This window comes from Phyllobates terribilis, unplaced genomic scaffold (genome assembly GCF_046119375.1).
Source record: "Phyllobates terribilis strain yellow unplaced genomic scaffold, ASM4611937v1 Scaffold_5__5_contigs__length_657084704, whole genome shotgun sequence".
NCBI classification, from domain to species: domain Eukaryota; kingdom Metazoa; phylum Chordata; class Amphibia; order Anura; family Dendrobatidae; genus Phyllobates; species Phyllobates terribilis.
Window position 1 is genome coordinate 451,637,074 of NW_027362765.1, and position 18,182 is coordinate 451,655,255.

General features: G+C 42.5%; 1 protein-coding gene across 2 annotated transcripts in view; it reads right to left on the reverse strand.

The window, feature by feature from the left end:
• Window positions 1–17,596, reverse strand: part of SUFU (SUFU negative regulator of hedgehog signaling) — a 35,142-nt gene extending 17,546 nt beyond the window's left edge. The window contains exons 1-4 of one of the 2 annotated variants that reach the window (XM_073685327.1): window positions 17,250–17,596; window positions 11,035–11,169; window positions 5,663–5,799; window positions 880–1,022 (exon numbers count right to left, since the gene is read on the reverse strand). In XM_073685327.1, coding sequence (XP_073541428.1) covers window positions 880–1,022; window positions 5,663–5,799; window positions 11,035–11,169; window positions 17,250–17,398 — 564 coding nt within the window. In that variant the 5' untranslated portion in view covers window positions 17,399–17,596. The remainder of the gene's footprint in view (window positions 1–879; window positions 1,023–5,662; window positions 5,800–11,034; window positions 11,170–17,249) is intronic. The other variant, XM_073685325.1, reaches the window with a different exon arrangement.
• Window positions 17,597–18,182: the final 586 nt, after the last annotated feature.

Sequence of the window (18,182 nt, forward strand, 5' to 3'; positions counted from 1 at the left end):
TATTGCTCATTGCTGGGAGCTTAGTAAAGGGATCTACGTCTCTCATAGGGTTATATACCACCTTACCCTGTTTTTAGTTGTGCTTCTCCTTTTCTGCCATTTTTTGTTATTGTACCATTATGCATTTGTATAAAATTTCTTGAATAAAGATTGCCAATATATCCCTAATGTCTTGGTTTTTTCTGACTTAAATCAGTCCTATAGGCAATTCCCTAACTCATTTAGAAAGAACTTTGCTTTCCTTAGAAAGGAGTAAGTTCAGTGCTATGAGTCCATAAAAATTCCATTCTTCATTTATTTCATAGCTTCAAACAGTATAAAAATCGATTATGTCACAGTCCAGACATTAAAAACATACGCGTTTTGACGCAAAGCAGTGGGTCTTAATCATTGAGTCAATGGATGGATTTTTTATGGACTTCTAGCGCTGACAGACAATGTGACGCTTAGTGAAAGGAAGTCTACCTGTGTGCAATCTAAGCATGTGACTTATGAAGGGAATAGCATGCACCAGAATGGTTTAGGGGCTTCATAGCAAAAGGGGTGAATACATGTGCACATGCCAATTTTCAGTTATTTGATCCCATAAATTTAAGTCTATATTTTTTCTCACTTCCCCAACTTTAACTATTTAATGCTGATGCATCACACAAACCAGAATACAAAAATATTTAAAAACACAGGTCGTAATGTAATAAAATAACTAAAAAGCTAAAAAGGGGGAGACTTTCACAAGCCACTGTATATAATAGTCATACATTCTTATGCAAAAATCCACTGCTCGTCATTATTCATTCCAGGCTTTACTAGCAGTCAGATCCCCAAAATAAGATCCTGCCGCCTTCAATACTCTCAGTGAACATTGGTATGACAGCTCACCTGTAGAAAGGACACAAAGCCAAATGGTGTCTGCACTGGGCGCATCTGAGGGTCCTCCGTTAGAAGCATGTGCTGAATTCGAGACTCGCTGTTGTCCAGCGGACTGTGCCATGATACATGATCTCCACTGCAGAAGGTGTTTTCTAAAGAGACAATACAGTGTATTCATATATCATGTTGTATCCAGTTATCACTGAAATGTAATACATGTTACTAAAAGAAACAAACAAGACTACAATAAAATATATAGGTCACAACCGGAATATCCATGATTATCCACCTGTTTAAAAGAAAATATGTCATTGGGTTTTTACTACCCCATCTGAGAGCAGCATAATATAGGGGCAGAGACCCCCATTCCAGCAATGAATCTCATACTGGGCTGAGTGTTGTATTTTTAATAATACACTGATTTTATGTGCTGTAGATCTAGCAGTTCTCTGAATGCTGAGTTTTGTATAACCCCGCCCACACCACTGATCTGCTGCTGCTACTTACTAGTCACAAAACATGTAGGTGCCAAGATACACATTTTGGGTAAATCTCCCCCTAGTCCCCAAAACGCAGGGTGTTCCAAACAACTGGCCTTTCTTTACGGCTTCTCCATAGATCTTAAAAAGAACCATGTAAAGATAAAATATCCAAGTAGAAAGCAAAAAAGAAAATTCTTGCCAAGAACACAGGTAACACATGCTTTTGAAAAATTTATAACAGTTTTTCCAAAAATCGCCCATCAAAATATCAAACAGTCTTGTGACATGTCTAATTAAAGCCTGTACAATTCTGAACAAAACGATGCCTCTCCCATCTATTTATCTTAATTCTAGCCCAAGATATAACAAATGTCAAGTCATACAAGCCCCCAAAATTCATGTTTTCAGAAAACTTTAGTTTGATATTTTTATAGATTTCTAAACTAATGAAGATTAAAAATTAAAAACTTTTTTTTTATTATTATTCACTAAAGTAGCACATCAAAAAACACCAAAGAAGATAAATATCCTAAGAGATCAAAAAAAACAAACAAAAAACAAAAACAAAAAACCATTCAGATTTGGATGACTTGAAATGGAAGGAGCCATCCATTGCTGCTCGTTTCTGGAAACAACCCATGGAGTCAAAATCATCACTACACTAGTAGATAAATTTCTAGAGGGGTGAAATTTTCAAAATGGGTTCACTTGAGGGGGGATTCTGCTCTTCTGGCACTTAGGAGCTCTGTATATGGAGTCTGCAAACTATTCTATGAAAATTTGTTCTCCAAGAGTCAAATAGCGCTCCTTCCATCAGAGTCTCGCTGTGTGACTAAGCAGTACTGTACAGCCACATATGGGGCATTGCTACGTTCAGCAGAAGTTGTGGGACATTTTGGTGTCACTTTTACCCCTTTTCCCTACTGAAAATGTAAAATCTGGGGCTAAAAATTTTTTTTTTCTTCACCACTGAATGGTATAAAATTATGAGACAACTCTGGTGTCAACATGATCACTGCACCCCTAGATGAATTGAGATGTAGTTTGTAAAATGGGGTCACTTATAGGGGGAGGGGGGTGTTCTGCTGTTCTGGCACTTTAGGGCCTCTAGCAATGTGAATGCGACATGGCACCCACAATCATAACCGCAAAGTCTGTACTCCATATATGGTGCACCTTCCCTTCTGAGATTTGCACGGTGCCTCAAAAGTAGTTATCGACCACTTATGGGGTATTGGCGTAATGAATCGTACTGTTCATTTTCTCCTATTACCCTTTGGAAAATTAGAAACTTGGGGCCAAAGCAACATTTTTAGTGGAAAAAAAATGGTAATATTTCATCTCTTCAGCTTAAAAGTTATACAATTCTGTGATTTGCCTGAGGGTTAAAAATACTTCATACACCCCTATATTAATTTCTCGAGGTGTAGTTTACAAAATAGGGTCACTTGTGGGGGGCTTCTGATGTTTTGGTATGTCAGAAGCTCTTCAAAAGGTAACATGGCGTCGGCAACCTATTTCAGCCAAAATTGCATCCCTTCCTTTCCGAACTCTACTGTGCACCCAAACAGTTTTCCCCCACATACGGGGTATCGGCGTACTCAGGGAGAAACTTTGTCTATTTTCTCCTTCTGAAAATGGAAGTTTTGGAATTTAAGTAACATTTTTGTGGGGAAAAAGTAAAATATAAATTTTTTCCTTCCACATTGCTTTAATTCCTGTGAAGCACCTGAAGGGTTAATAAACTTCTTGAATGTGGTTTTGGAGCACTTTGAGAGGTGCAGTTTTTAAAATGGTCTTTCTAAAATACACATGCAAAAACAAGTATTTTTCGCTGGGTTTTTCCTGCTAAGAGGTGCAGAAATTTCTGCATCCAAATATTGAAAGTGTACACATAGCTTTAACCCCTTTCCGACCAGGTCAGTAATAGTACGCACCTGGTTGGAAAGGCCGGTTCAGCGGGGGCTCCGGCGCTGAGCCCGCACATGTCAGCTGATTCTTATAACCGACATGTGCCCGCAACAGCCGTGGGTGGAGTCGCGATCCACCCGCGGCTGTTAACATGTTAAATGCCGCTGTCAATCTCTGACAGCGGCATTTGACTTGCGCTTCCGGGAAGCGCGTCCTAAGCCCCGCCCATCGGTAACCCTGTCACGTGATCACGGGTCACCAATGGGTGGGCATGACAACCCAGGGTCTGCAGCAGACCCCTGTGGTTGTCATGTCTCAATTGCTATGAGCGCCACCTAGTGGTCGGCGCTCATAGCACATGAGCATTTCTGCTGCATACAAGCGATCTGCTCATCGCTTGTATGAAGTAGGAGCAATCAGACAACTGCAGCTTCTAGTCTCCTATGGAGACTATTGAAGCATGCAGTAAGTGTAAAAAAAAGTTTAAAAATATTAAAAAAAATAAAAAAAGTTTAAATCACCCCCCTTTCGCCCCATTCAAAATAAAATTTAAAAAAAAAAAAATGACATTTGGTATCGCCGCTTTCAGAATCACCAGATATATCAATATAAAAGAAGATTTAATCCGATCGGTAAAAGGCGTAACGAGAAAAAAAAATTTCTAAACGCCAAATTTACCTTTTGGTCGCTGCAACATTGCAATAAAATGCAAAACATCAGATCTACCCCAAAATAGTATCAATAAAAACGTCAGCCCGGCGCGCAAAAAATAAGCCCTCACCCGGCCCCAGATCCTGAAAAATGGAGACGCTACGGGTCTTGGAAAATGTTTTTTTTTTTTTTTTTTTTTTTAAGCAACCTTTGGATTTATTTTTCACCACTTAAATAAAAAAGAACCTATACATGTTTGGTGTCTACGAACTCGTAATGACCTGGAGAATAATAATGGCAGGTCAGTTTTAGCATTAAGTGAACATGGTAAAAAAAGGACCCAAAAAACAAGTGTGGAATTGAGTTTTTTTTTTTTGCAATTTCACAGCACTTGAAATTTTTTTCCCATTTTCCAACACACGATATGGTAAAACCAGTAATGGCGTTTAAAAGTACAACTCATCCCGCAAAAAATAAGACCTCACACGGCCATATTGAACGAAAATTAAGAGAGTTCTGGCTCTGGGAAAAAGGGGAGCAAAAAATGAAAACACAAAAACAGAAAGACCCATGGTTGTTAAGGGGTTAATATAAGAAAAAGCAACATCCAAGTTTAATGCAAGCTTTTCACTCACATTACTGAAGACGATAGATTAATAGGGTCTCCTTAAAGGAGTATACCATGCGGAGGTGTCAAATAAGCAGTTAAAGGAAACCTGTCAGCAGGACTTAGCCCTATAAACTGAATAACAGGATACCTGATGTGAAGGGATCCGCTCAGTGGTTAATACTTTCCTTTTAAAGTTCTCATGAAATGATGTCTTCTGTGCTCCAGTGCTTTCAGGGTGGGACGTGTGGGCACGGTCCTCTTCTCATCCCCTGCCCCCACCTCACCAGCCTCCTCTGTTTCTTGTGCAGGTCACTGATTACTCAGTGACATGCCTTCTTTTTAAAATTCGGCACCGCCATCATTGTGTGGGCGGAGGGTACGCAGTGGGAGCCGGCGTCCAGTGTGCAGGACTTCAATAAAATGGCACCAGAGACGGTACATGTGCAGATCAAGATTTCGGCTCTGAACTGAGATCTCGATCAGCGCATGCGCCGCCTCCGGTGCCATTTTATTGAAGTCCTGCACACAGGACACAGACTCACACTGCGCACGCTCTGCCCACACAATGATGGCAGCGGAGCTGAATTTTAAAGTAATCAGAGACCAGCACAAGAAACAGGGAGGCTGGTGGGGGTGGGAGAGGAGTTAAAGGGGGGGTATGAAACAACCACTGAGCGGATCCCTTCATATCAGGTATCATATTAATCAGCATCACAGCAATATTACAGCCATGCCTTTAGTTTATAGGGCTAAATCCTGCTGACCAGTTTCCTTTAAAAGGTTACTCCTAAAGTTTGACAGTTTGGACCCAAGGGCCACTTTGCCATTGCAACTTTGGGAAAGCTCAGAAAAAAAAAAGCTAGCAGGATACAGCCAGCTGCAGAGCACAGCTCGAAAGCTCTAAAGCAAAGTGCTTATAAGTTCTGCGGGCTCTTTGCCTAGGAGACCACACAACACACACACAACCACCTTATTAAAGCAATAAAAAAATAAAATGCACTAATGTGAAAATGACCCAAAAAACATTCTGACCTTCACAAAGCTCTGTGTACACGCACATGTACTGACAGCAACAACAAGCATTTGTATTGCACTTTTCTCACAAATGATTCAAAAACAGAGGACAATTGATATTTACCAGACTGAAAGACGTATCTTGCAAGGCCCTGCATCAACTCTGCTGGCCATGTTGGTGGTGCGGATTCCTCCTGTTCTCTTTTTAACCTAAAGGAAAGCTCAAAGCCAAAACCACTCGGTCCATCAGATCCTGTGTATCTGGAATATAAAAAAATAAATAATTATGATGGCTTGCAATATAGATTGTGAGCCCTCGCGATCAGGATCCTCTCTCCTTTTGTACCAGTCAGTAACTAGTTTTTGCTCAAGATTATTGTACCTGTTTTCTGTTATGTATAACCCTTTTCACGTGTAAAGAGCCATGGAATAAATGGCGCTATAATAAATACCAATACAACATGTGCATTCCAATTCTTTAAAGCAGCAGGTATACATTAAAATGCTGCACAAGTCTGCACCGCAGCTTCGCACTCCCTGTCTGTGCAGCCATATCATATGCAAATTGGGGGAGGGGTGGCTTCTGCGAACCCCTCCAGAAACTGCACCGCTAGTATCCGGATATTTCAGCTAAGCCCGTTCACTTGTATAGGCCACCATATACTACAATAACTAAGTAAATACTGTCGATCCTAATCCATGGAGATCGTGGCGCAGAGGCATCGGGCAGCTACAAGAGGCCTGCAGTTTTGCAACCAGCTGTATCCTCCCCAATTCTAGACCAGTGACACTGCAGAAGTCACAGCATGGTATAACACTCTACATCACATGCCACTAATTAGGATAGTCTAAAATATAAAGACGGTTTTCATGAACGCATGACAAGGTTATGTTTTGCCAGGGGGAGAGGTACAGGGAATTTGCCTTATCCTGTGAGCGTGCTGTTGAATAAAAAGCCATCCCCGCTCTGTTGGTGGCCCCAGCGCTGCAGCATTATTGATGGTGTTAACTAGCGCAAACAAATCTCAAATCTGAAACCAAATACACTGAAGGAAAAGGTTTCCATATGTTAGGCATTTCTCCAGGGGAGGTCGACCTCCCGCACTCTGATAAAGCCTTCATTTAGCAGGGAGGGCTCATTGATGCAATAGCAGACACGGTGGCCGACCGGCACCTCCTGACACCATCAACAGAACGTCTAAACATTTACGTATAAAACGCGATCGAGTACATCATAGAAAGGAAGCCACGCAGACCAGCTCATATACGGCAAGTGGATTTATTCTACTGAAAGCGTTATTCAATCTTACATTGGGGAATCCAAAAATGATGTCAGGTATTTATAATCTGGGTTCTGACAAATAGATAACCGAATACAAGACAAGCCTCGGATTATACTAAACACCTACAGAACATCATTGGCCCTTTTTGCACATCCTCATACATCATAATGCCCAGTCTTGTAATTTAGGAGATCTGACAGTCTTCATAGGTAACAAAGCTTAGCTGTCATGTGAACGCGATTAATCCCGATTGATGCGGAGTTCACTGCATGCTTCACAAAATACTGTGCAATGCAATAGTCTTAAAGGGGCTAATTACACAAATCATTGGCAGTCCTTGCTCTAGCTTTCCATAAGGTCTATGTGAAGACAAGAAAGTCATACAATCATATGAAAGTCCCTAATGCAGGAGTGACAATCACTGTAGTCATCATTTAGTCCCAGCCAGAAGGACTGTATAAAGGGACTAAAGAAGTCATTTTCCTAGTTTTGCATTTTGGCAACGAGTAAAGTCTCCTGGATATTTTATCACATTTGCATGAAGGAGACACTGAAGCTTTGTGTGGCGGCTGACAGCAGAGAAGTGCCAGGTTTCCTGGAGAGCCCACTACTTGTATGACCTCAAGCTGTTCACAAAGACCCCGAAGACAGCCCCCCCACATACAGCTCCCTCCAGAGCCTCACACAATACACATGTCCTGGCAGAGCCTCAGTTGCAACTTCTGGGACAACTGGATACTAAAACCACATCTGCAGGAACCTGGAGACCATGTCACATACATAGTTGTGTATTTTTCCTGTGTGTTCTAAGGCAGTGACAATCACCATCAGACTACCAGGATATAGGGGGTCTGGATTTTTAGCAAGTAGGTCTCCATTTCAGTTTAAAGGGCATCTGTCAAGACGAGGTTACTGGTGAAGCTAGTGGTATGGCTGTAGAAGTCCAAGCACAAGAAATAAAAGATAACCCAGCTGTAGAAATCTGAAGTACTAAAACTGAGATATCAAGTTGAGGCCACATACTAAATTGATCTGGTAGACCAATGGGGGGGGGGGGGGGGGGGCGCGCATGTCCACAAGCATGGACACACCCAAGATTCACTTTCAAGCTAATTTGCATGTGGCACATTTCATTTTTACTGCTGTACTAGAACTTATACAGCCATATTACTTAACTTCAGTGGTATTTGTCCTGACAGGTTCTCTTTAAAGCTGGCCATTTAGGAAGAATTTCAAGGATGTTTTCAAAAGGGCTGGTCTGATATGATAGGTTGTTCAGGATTTTTGTTGCTGTTTTCTTGGTGCGTTTTTTTTCACTGTCCTTTTGTCTCTGTTATGAGTGTACATAAAGTTCAGTGGAGGAAAAAAAAAAAAAGAAAATCTAATTCTGGTTTATGCACAAAAAAAAAAAAATGCTGAAAACTTGACACCTGCATTTTTGGTGCGTTTCTTTTTTCACCACTCATTACTTCAAATGGGTGAGAAAGAGCTGAAATAACACTGAAAGTAGTGACATGCTCTTATCTTTCAAAAAAATAAAACAAACAACCAACCAACAACAACATGTGTGCATGAGATTTCCGGAATCTAAGACTTTGCTGGTACTCTAAAAAGCAGCTGAAAATTTGCATTAAAAAACCCATGATGTGTGAACATAGCCTAATACTGTTCAAATTTCATGTAGGGTATTTCATGTTTGCATGCTATAGCGTTGCAGAGTGCAGCTTTATTTGTTGGTTATATGTGGAGATGGCTACTCTTACTGTGCACCTGTTCACACCTGCTTTTTTTTTGTTCGAAAGTGACGGACAGTAGTTAATATTTGTGTACATAAAGCCTCATTTAGACGTCTGTGAAACACGGTATGAATACAGACCGCGGCGAATGAGCTGGCTGAAAGGTTCCTGAATCACTCATAAACATACTAATATATTACATATGTACAAGACTGAAGGCAGCACTCCAAAAATAGAACATTTGAAAAAATTAATAGCCCATAGTAACGGCAAAGTTTCGTATTATTTGAGAACCTTTCTCAAGCGCTTGAGACAGGTCCTCAATTGGACGGAAACTTTGCCATCCCTAAAGGCCATTACATTTTTCACATTTTCAATTTTGGGAGTGCTGCCTTAATTTTTGTACACATGTTGGAGGATCGTTTTTTTTTTTTTTTTTGCTTGGGAGGCATAAACCAATAATAAATATACATACACAGTTTAAGTCTGCTTTTTTTTGGAGACTGTTATGGCCAGCTTATGCAATTGTCCCCCAAGGCAAAATCCTTTGGCCTACACGATAGTCATAATTATGCACCATATAAATCTTAAAGTAGCACTCCAGTTTGTTTGTTTTTTATTTAGTCTGTCACTAGTATAAACCTATAGAGAATTATACCCTGAATTTACAGACATTATCATCTTAGTTAGCAGAAGTTCCTGTAAGATGCAACTGTATGGCCTGCACCACAAATTCTCCATGGAGAAACACATATCAAAAATAATGACGATGACTGCACAGTGCCTGTCACACAGTTATAAAGGTAGGGAATAACAGGTCAGCATCCTTTACTGTATTTTGGAGAACATAGAGGGGAGAACAATCGCTCCTAATCAATTGTCTGGGTCCCCATACACTTCAGACTGTTAGCAAAACTTGTCAAATTGGTGGGTTCAGCCGACATTAGTCAAATGTGTATATACATTACTGCCTTCTCCGTGGGGAGTTTAGCCATCACTGACAGCCGGCTCCCTGCTCCATCTCTGCCGCTGCTGATGTTCTAAAAAGTCAGTTATATACCCATTGGCATAGTGTCTTAAATTGCTGGATGGACCACAAGCAGTTGGAGGCTCTCGCAAATAAATCCTTTTTAAAACAGAAGCCACCCCAGTGATTGTCAGAAATCTTCTAAAAAACCCCCATTGATCAGCGGCAGGTGGCCATAAATTTTCTCTGCAAGCAGAAGCCATTCATGAATGTGTAACTATGTAATACAAAGACAGTCTGATCCGCTCAGAGAAAGAATTTTCCAGCTCCAAAGTTCGGGTCCCCATAGACTTCAATGGGATTGGGTTTAGATTCAAGTAAAGTTGGGGAACCCAAACCGAACGTTGGACTAAAGTTAGATCAGGTACCAGAACTTCCATGGGTCTGCTCGTCCCTACTCAAAAAACATTATATATAATTATACATTAAAAACAGACAGCATAGCCAGAACAATAGACAGAATTTTTTAGAAAATAGCAAAAGGCAATGGTACTCACCAGCCAAGATTTCAAGAAAAAATGCACACCAGGACACGGCCAGCCCCCTTTTGTTAGAAGGAGGTAACACCGGTGCAGAATACTGATGAACAATCGCCCTCACCCACTCTCACTGGAGGGGCGACTGCCCAGCACTAAAACTGCACACAGATGAAACTTGCAGTAGGGTGCAATTCACACACTCGCGGCACCGTGCCTAGTCAGCATCCTATTACACGCCCCTACTATTCGACTAGGCGGGATGGCCGGCACCCTATCCGTGCATCGCAGAGTTGTGAAGCCCCAAAAAAAGGGGGCCGGCCGTGTCCTGGTGTGCATTTTTTCTTGAAACCTTGGCTGGTGAGTACCATTGCCTTTCGCTATTTTCTAAAAATTCTGTCTATTGTTCTGGCTATGCTGTCTGTTTTTAATGTTAGAGTAGGGACTCGCAAAACCGTGAGGACCCTTGACGATGGGTTGCGAGCTTACGTATTTTGGCCAAAATATCAACTAATACCTCATATGATATTTCTTGCACTTTTTTTTTTATCTGCCAGGGCACGGCCAGGCCCAGTAATGGTGACCTTGCGAGTTGGGGCTTCACAACTCTGCGATGCACGGATAGGGTGCCGGGCATCCCGCCTAGTCGAATAGTAGGGGCGTGTAATAGGATGCTGACTAGGCACGGTGCCGCGAGTGTGTGAATTGCACCCTACTGCAAGTTTCATCTGTGTGCAGTTTTAGTGATGGGCACTCGCCCCTCCAGTGAGAGTGGGTGAGGGCGATTGTTCATTAGCATTCTGCACCTGTGTTACCTCCTTCTAACAAAAGGGGGCCGGCCGTGTCCTGGTGTGCATTTTTTCTTGAAACCTTGGCTGGTGAGTACCATTGCCTTTTGATATTTTCTATATAATTATACACACACACCTATAGTAATGCAAGAAGAAAATCCATCAGTAACATTAATCACTTACTCATGTACTCTGTTGTCTCCATACAAATCGCTTAGTCCAAAACTGACATAATGCCAGTGCTCAGGAACATTAAGGGTGGGATTGCCCAGATTACGGTACATGCTGACATAGTCCAGTGGATCAGGTCCACCCAACCTGCAAAGTAGGAATAAAAAAAAAAGGGCACTTAAATAAGGTAATCCTATTTGAAGAAACAATAGCAGAAGTTTTTAAAAAGCAAATATCTATCTATCTGGGCTTAGATCAGAACACCAGGCCTGACCACAGGGGTCTCCTTACGGCTTTGTAGGCCATATATGAGGCAGTTAGCTCAGGTCAGGCGATGCGGTTGCTGGGCAGTCTGATCCTTCAAACAGGAACCTGATTGTAAGAACAGGGCTGTCAGGATCCAAGAACTACTCTTTACTTGTGACATTTCAGATAAGACAGTTTTGTTTGCTCAAAATAAAAATTTGCAAAGGGAGAACAGTTTGCTGCTCGGGTTGGCTTCATTAGGAGGGCTCTCCAAATTTTTGTTTGACAAAAGCTCTCAGTCAAGGCAAGTCCAGTGGTGAGAACCTGCATGGAGACCATCCAGTGGACACCTCTAAGGCTCCCTACCCAGCTTCTTTAAACACAGTGGCGTTTCAGATCAACACATAGGGGGAAATTCACAAATACTGGCATTTTATACCCTAGTGTCTCTGGATAGATGCATGCTCCTTAATGAATTTGATGCATCTTTCAGAACCACAAATGTGCTCCAGTTGCAGATTGGCGTACACATAGGCTATAATTTGATGTGTAAATTATGATTCTTTCAGGCCACGTCTCTGCCTCTTTTTTTGTGCAAATATATATTGCAGAATAATTTTGTGACTTTTATAACCAGTTTTCTGCTGAAAAGTGCTTGATGAATTCCCCCCCCATAGTTTCTAGTAAGGAAAGAACCGTACTTCATGCTGGTACATGTACACAACTTATTTGCTGGTAGCAAATTGTTGTCGGCTTTCCTTAACTCTCAGCCTTGGGATTGCAAACAGTGAAAGTTGCAGAATGTTGATGGGATTTTATAAACCTTTCCACACGTTGCTGGAAAATCTGCTGAGTGCAAAAGCCGAATATACAAAACAAAACTAGACCGGAAAGTATACAAGTAATCATGCTGGCTTACATAAGATGGAGGCACCAAACTAGTCACTTTTAGGGCTTCGTATATTTCTATGAAGCGTTCACACTCGGGCCGGGAGAGCCGCTGCCAGTCCACGTGTTACAGTCTGATCTCAAACCTATTTGCACGGGTGTGTGAATGAGCCCACACAGGGCCTGTTGCTACGTAGCCATGTAAGAAAGCTCCATGCTTGACTACAACATTCATTATGAAGACTGGAGGTTCTCCAACACTTGAGCCCCATCATGTTTAATTACACATGTTACTCAGCAAAGCAAATATACACATTAATCTAATGCAATAATATGCAAGCGAGGAGCTACACAATCAGCCTTAACGACTGTTAAACACAAACCGATGATTGCACCCGATGAAAAGTTTTCAGACTGGTCACATTTGATCAGGTGCTCTTTTGCCTGGATGCAAAGATTTAGGAAGGATTTAAAAGAGAACCTGTCAAGTCGATTTTACCACTAAAACTAATGCTATGGTTGTATAGGGCCTGGTATGACAAGAAAAAGTATACGCGTCTTGTATTAATCAGATGATCTGAGAAATGAAGCTTTGAAATCAGGTGTAAATTAGCCTGGACAAGTGTAGGGGGTCACGATTATGCAATTGGGACTAAATAGACACCCCCTGTGCAATTCCAGGCAGCAAAGCTTCATTTCTCAGCACTTGTACACCCGATTACAATGAAAACAGCCATAATTTTATATTGTGATACTAGGATCTAGTCATACTACTAGTTTCAGCATTAACACCATTCTGACAGGTTCCTGTTAATAAATATGTATGGCAGCACGGTGGCTCAGTGGTTAGCACTGTTGCTTTGCAGCGCTGGGGTCCTGGGTTCAAATCCCACCAAGGACAACATCAAGCAAGGAGTTTGTATGTTCTCCCCATGTTTGTGAGAGTACACCTGATAAGGAATTTAGATTGTGAGCCCCCATGGGGACAGTGATGATAATGTCTGCAAGGCACTGCAAAATATGATGGCACAATACAAGCAAAATAATTGATCACAACAAATGAAAATTATTGACTGAACTTGGTTTTTGATCACTAGCACAGAAGACATCTACTGAAACTTACTAACTGCTCGACAAAATCATAAGATCAGGTCTCAAATGGCTGCGACAACCATCGACATGTGCTAAAAAAAAAAAGTTATTAAAATGTAGCTCCAGTAATGATAGTCATGGCTAAGAGTGTTGGCACCCATGAAATTGTTCCAGAAAATTATTGCAATTACACATGTCCATTTAATTTGTGTGTATTGGAACACAAGAGGGAAAAAAAAAGGCAAATTGGACATAATTTCACACAAAACCCCAGAATAAGGTCTGCCAAAATTGTTTGAACCCTCAACCCCTCAACTTAATATTTATTCTAAAGGGTGTGTAACCAATCGTTTCCTGTAACCATCAACAAGCTTCTTACTCAACTAGAATTTTGGACCACTATTTTGTAAATGGCTCCAGGTCTCTCATATTTGAAGGCGCCTTCTCCCAACAGCAATTTTAAAGATCTCTCCACAGGTGTTCAATGGGACTTAGACCCGGACTGATTGCTGCCACTTCAGAACTCTTCAGCGCTTTGTTTCCATCCATTTCTGGGAGCATCTTGAAGTATGTTTGGGGTAATTTTCCTGCTGGAAGAACCATGACACAAACCCAGCTTTCTGACACTGGACACTACATTGCAACCCAAAATACTTTTTGTAATCTTCAGATTTTATGATGCCTTGCAGTGTGTCAAGGCACCCAGGGCCAGAAGCAGCAAAACAACCCCAAAACATCTTTGAACCTCCACCATATGTGACTGTAGGTACTGTGTTTTTTCTTTGTAGGCCTCATTCCATTTTCGGCAAACAGTAGAATGATGTGCTTTACCAAAAAGCTCTATTTTGGTCTAATCTGTCCACGAGATGCTTTCCCAGAAGGATTTTGGCTTACTAACGTACATTTTGGCAAACTGCAGTCTAGCTTCTTTATGTCTGTGCCAGCAGTAGTGTTCTCCTAGGTCTCCTGCCATAGCATTTCATTTAAATGTCGACAGATAAGTCGCACTGACACTGATGCACCCTGGGCCTGCAGGACAGCATGAATTTCTTTGAAACTTGATTGGGGCTGCTTATCCACCATCAGGACTACCCTGCCTTGCAACCTTTCATCAATTTTTCTCTGCCTTTCAAGGAGGGCATTTTTTTTAGCTGCGGATTACATGAGGATGTGTCTACCTGTTTGCTGCGTTTTTGTACTCTTATTGCTTTCTAAGGGTGCAAAAATGCTTAAAGAATTAAAGGGATCATGTCATAAAATAATACTATTAACCTGCAGTTAATCAGCAAATTAAGCGTTCTGACACTGCGGCGACTGCATTGCTCACTCTTTCAGACCTAGCGGTGGTGCTGGCACAGTTTCAGTCACTGCTCAGTGTATATAGAGCAGCGGCAACTGTGCCCCCCCAGCACTGACTGACGGCCGGCCCTAATGCTGAGCTGCAGTCAGTCAGTGCAGGGAAAGCAGTTACAGTCACCGCTCCCTACACACAGAGCGGTGACTGAAGCTGTGGCGGCAAAGCACTTATTACTGAAACCAGACCGGTGCCAGAGGGGAAAAAAAGTTAATTTCCTCCGGCAGTGGGGCTCTCAGTGCCAATGCTACATGGTGTCAGAATGCTATTAACCCTATACTTGCAGGTTAATAGAGTCATTTTACATGACAGGTTCCCTTTAACATGCCGCAAATTTAAAAAACGATTCAGTGCTCAAATTCAGTCAGGGAAATAAAAAAAAAAAAAAAAAAAAAAAAAGGAGCATGTACATGGGATTTCTGAAATCTCAGCTTTCGCTGGCACTGAAAAATGCAACTTCTTATTTCCGTAAAAAAAAAAAGCTGCGTGTGAAGACAGCCTACAGTGTTTCATCTGAACAACCCAACAGGTGGTACCTGCACCCCAGGGAGTACAGTCAGTCCTCATGTGGTGCTGTTATTGTGCAGTATACAGTCATAGCCAGAGGGGGAGGGTCTTTGATGTGATTTTAATTAGTAGTTGGTACTTGACTTGTTCCCATACACTTTACATGTACAAATACTGACTATTTCAGAAATGTATATTTAGAGCACATTTCTCCACTTCTGCTATCAAAAGGTGCTATATTAATAATTGTAAGAGGCAAGCAAGGCAAGTACCTGAACATGTGTTTATAGTGGAAGCCAATATCTTACCTTGTATTTTTCTTACTGCTGAGTAAACTGGTTTTCCCTGTTGTTATCAACCATTACAGGCTGGAGATTTTGAATAGTGTTTCTCATGAAGACCCCCATGTCCCCAATTATTACTTTATCCAGTGCACAGAGCCTCTTGTTAGATTTCTATACAAATCTGCAGATGATATTGGCAGTAACCAGTCTGTATGATCAATTCATTGTTCCTTTAAGCACAAAATAAGTGGACATGGGGAAAGTTTGTCCCCAACAACGGCAATAAGGAAAAGCTCAGATTTCACCTGATGGGCTCACGTCTCTGAATAATGAGAGTTATCCTGGGGCAAAATTCTCACCAGGCGTCTCAGATACCAAGAGGACAACCCCCAGGTAGTGAGTAATGAACCAAATGCTCACTGATGTGCTTGGTGTATACAGCGAGGGCGTAAAGGTATATAGCGAGGAGACCTACAGAAGAATATGCTGAATACTAGATCTGCAGCAGACATTTCATACAATAATTCAACTACATAGAGGTAAAGGACCCAATGCCGACAGTTTAAAGGGGTCGTTTACTGCCCCCACCCCTTTTAATATCTCATCAAAAAGAGTATACCTTTTTTTCTAGCCTGGCCTCATTCCCCAGATCTCTGTGCCGTGTTTTTCCAAAGCTAACATTGAAATGATATCACAAGACCACTGCAGTCTTCACTATTCTGTCATAACGTACTTATTTTTCCAGCGATTGGCCCAGCTGTAGGACCCAGGAAATGTGACAGCTTGTGGCGTCTAATTCACACATCTAACACTATGGGCCGAGACTAAATAACATGACTCGGATTTACCCGGCTGTGAATGCCGTCGTATTGAGTAGCCTTGGAGAATCTCCACGTAACAGCGTCTTATTGGACCGAGTGATGTCCGATTTGCATTCAGAGACTATTTTCTTTTCCCACGATCCGGAGTAGCAGCGTTTTCGACGTCTCTCACCTCTGCTGAGTCCAAACCGCTGCGTTGTACATTAGAAGCACAGTGGATGGGATTTATAGAAATCCCATGCCCACAGTGCTTCTATTTGACGCCGTGTAAACTCACCGGCGGTGCGGCTTTACGAGTCACAGCATGTCAATTTCTGTTGTGGAGACGCTGAGTCTCCACAACAGAAATTTCCACAATACAGCGGATAGGATGCGGTAACTCTGAATGTGTTCAATGAACACATGCGGATTTACCTGCATGATTGGATTGGACGCAGTGAAAATACTCTGCGTCCAAAGCACTGCTATAGCCTGATCGTGGGCACATAGCCTAAATATCTCTAAATTAATGGGTGGTGGGAGACTTAAATGGGGACAGGTGAATTATCTATTAGTGGAAATGGGGAGGGGGGGGGTCTGTCTCCCATTTCATCTTTAATGGTGGAGTCCAGATAATACAAAACAAAGTACTTGCCAGCTCTGATTAGGCTCTAAGTGGGGAGACCAGACCACCCATCCTAGTGAGGACTAGAAAAAGGAGGGGACCTAGCAGCCTGCTTGTGGTGGCAACCAAATAATGGAGAGGGACCTTCCCTATACACTTGTGAATAAGCCGCATTCACCATCCCATCAAAGCCAGCTCTATATGACCGCATACAGGGGCAGGCAAGTTATAAAAGGGGTATTATCCTCTCCATACAGGGGGCTCAAACCCACACACCAGATTCTCATCTCCATAGACTTCTATGGTCAGCAGCACCAATGAGGAGAACAGAGTAAGGCCGGACATCACGTGACCCAATCTCCAGGAATGAGACCCCCTGTGTGCACTACAAGTACCAGCAGCCTCAGACTCCGCACACGGCCAGGACTCACCAGTACTTGACGATGGCGGTGACCTGCAGGGGATTGAGCTGCTCCGGGTACAGTCTCCGGCACTCTCCATAGATAGCATGAAGTCCAGGAGGGAAGAGAGTCGGGAAGGGCTGGGACGCGGGGCCGCCGCTAGGCCGCATCTCCTCCATACCCTCCACTCAGCAGCGGGCAGAAACACGGACTTCTCGGACTTAAAGTGACGTCAGTCTCCGGTGTGGGCGGCGCCGCCCCGTGCTCAGCCCGCTCCCGGGAGAAGTCTCTGGAGCAGCGTCCACAGCTTGTTGCTGTAGAGTAGTCAGTGGTCCTTTACTGAGCGACCAATACCATTGGCTGCTGAGTCTGCCAATCACGAACGTTATTACGTCAGGCTCCGGCACCTTTCTTCAGTCATTGGCTAGCGCCGCAGCCAATAGTAGCGCTGATCACGTGCTACGTTCCTGTCTCTGGCGTGGGAGGGGACATAGTGTTGGTTAGAAAAAGAGCCAGGAGCAAGAGCGTCTGCGGCTGCGCAGTGTGTCAGGGAACTGCTTCCCGCCTTCAGCTTTGTGCACGCCGAAGATTTTTTTTTTGCTGAACTTTTGGAGCAGAAACTGAGGAATTTGGAGTTTCCTCTCACAGCTCAGTCTGTACTGTAAAATATTCTCAACAAACTGTGTGCACATAGCCTTAGGGAATGTGACTATAGAGGTTTCTTAGGAATTTTAGAAGCGGAAACAGAAACTCTCCCAGCACTCCTCAAAAACTTGTTTCCCCTCGAGTTAGGCCTGTAGTGTACACAAAATGTTTTTTTTCATGAAGTTTCTGACTCGAAAACCACCTGAAAACCTTTCAAAAATCTTTTAAAACCTATGCACATCTCTGAAGTTACGACTTGATGTGCCGACGTTCAGTCTTCTTACGTCTTTTAAGTTAACAGCTTCAGGGTTTGGAAAC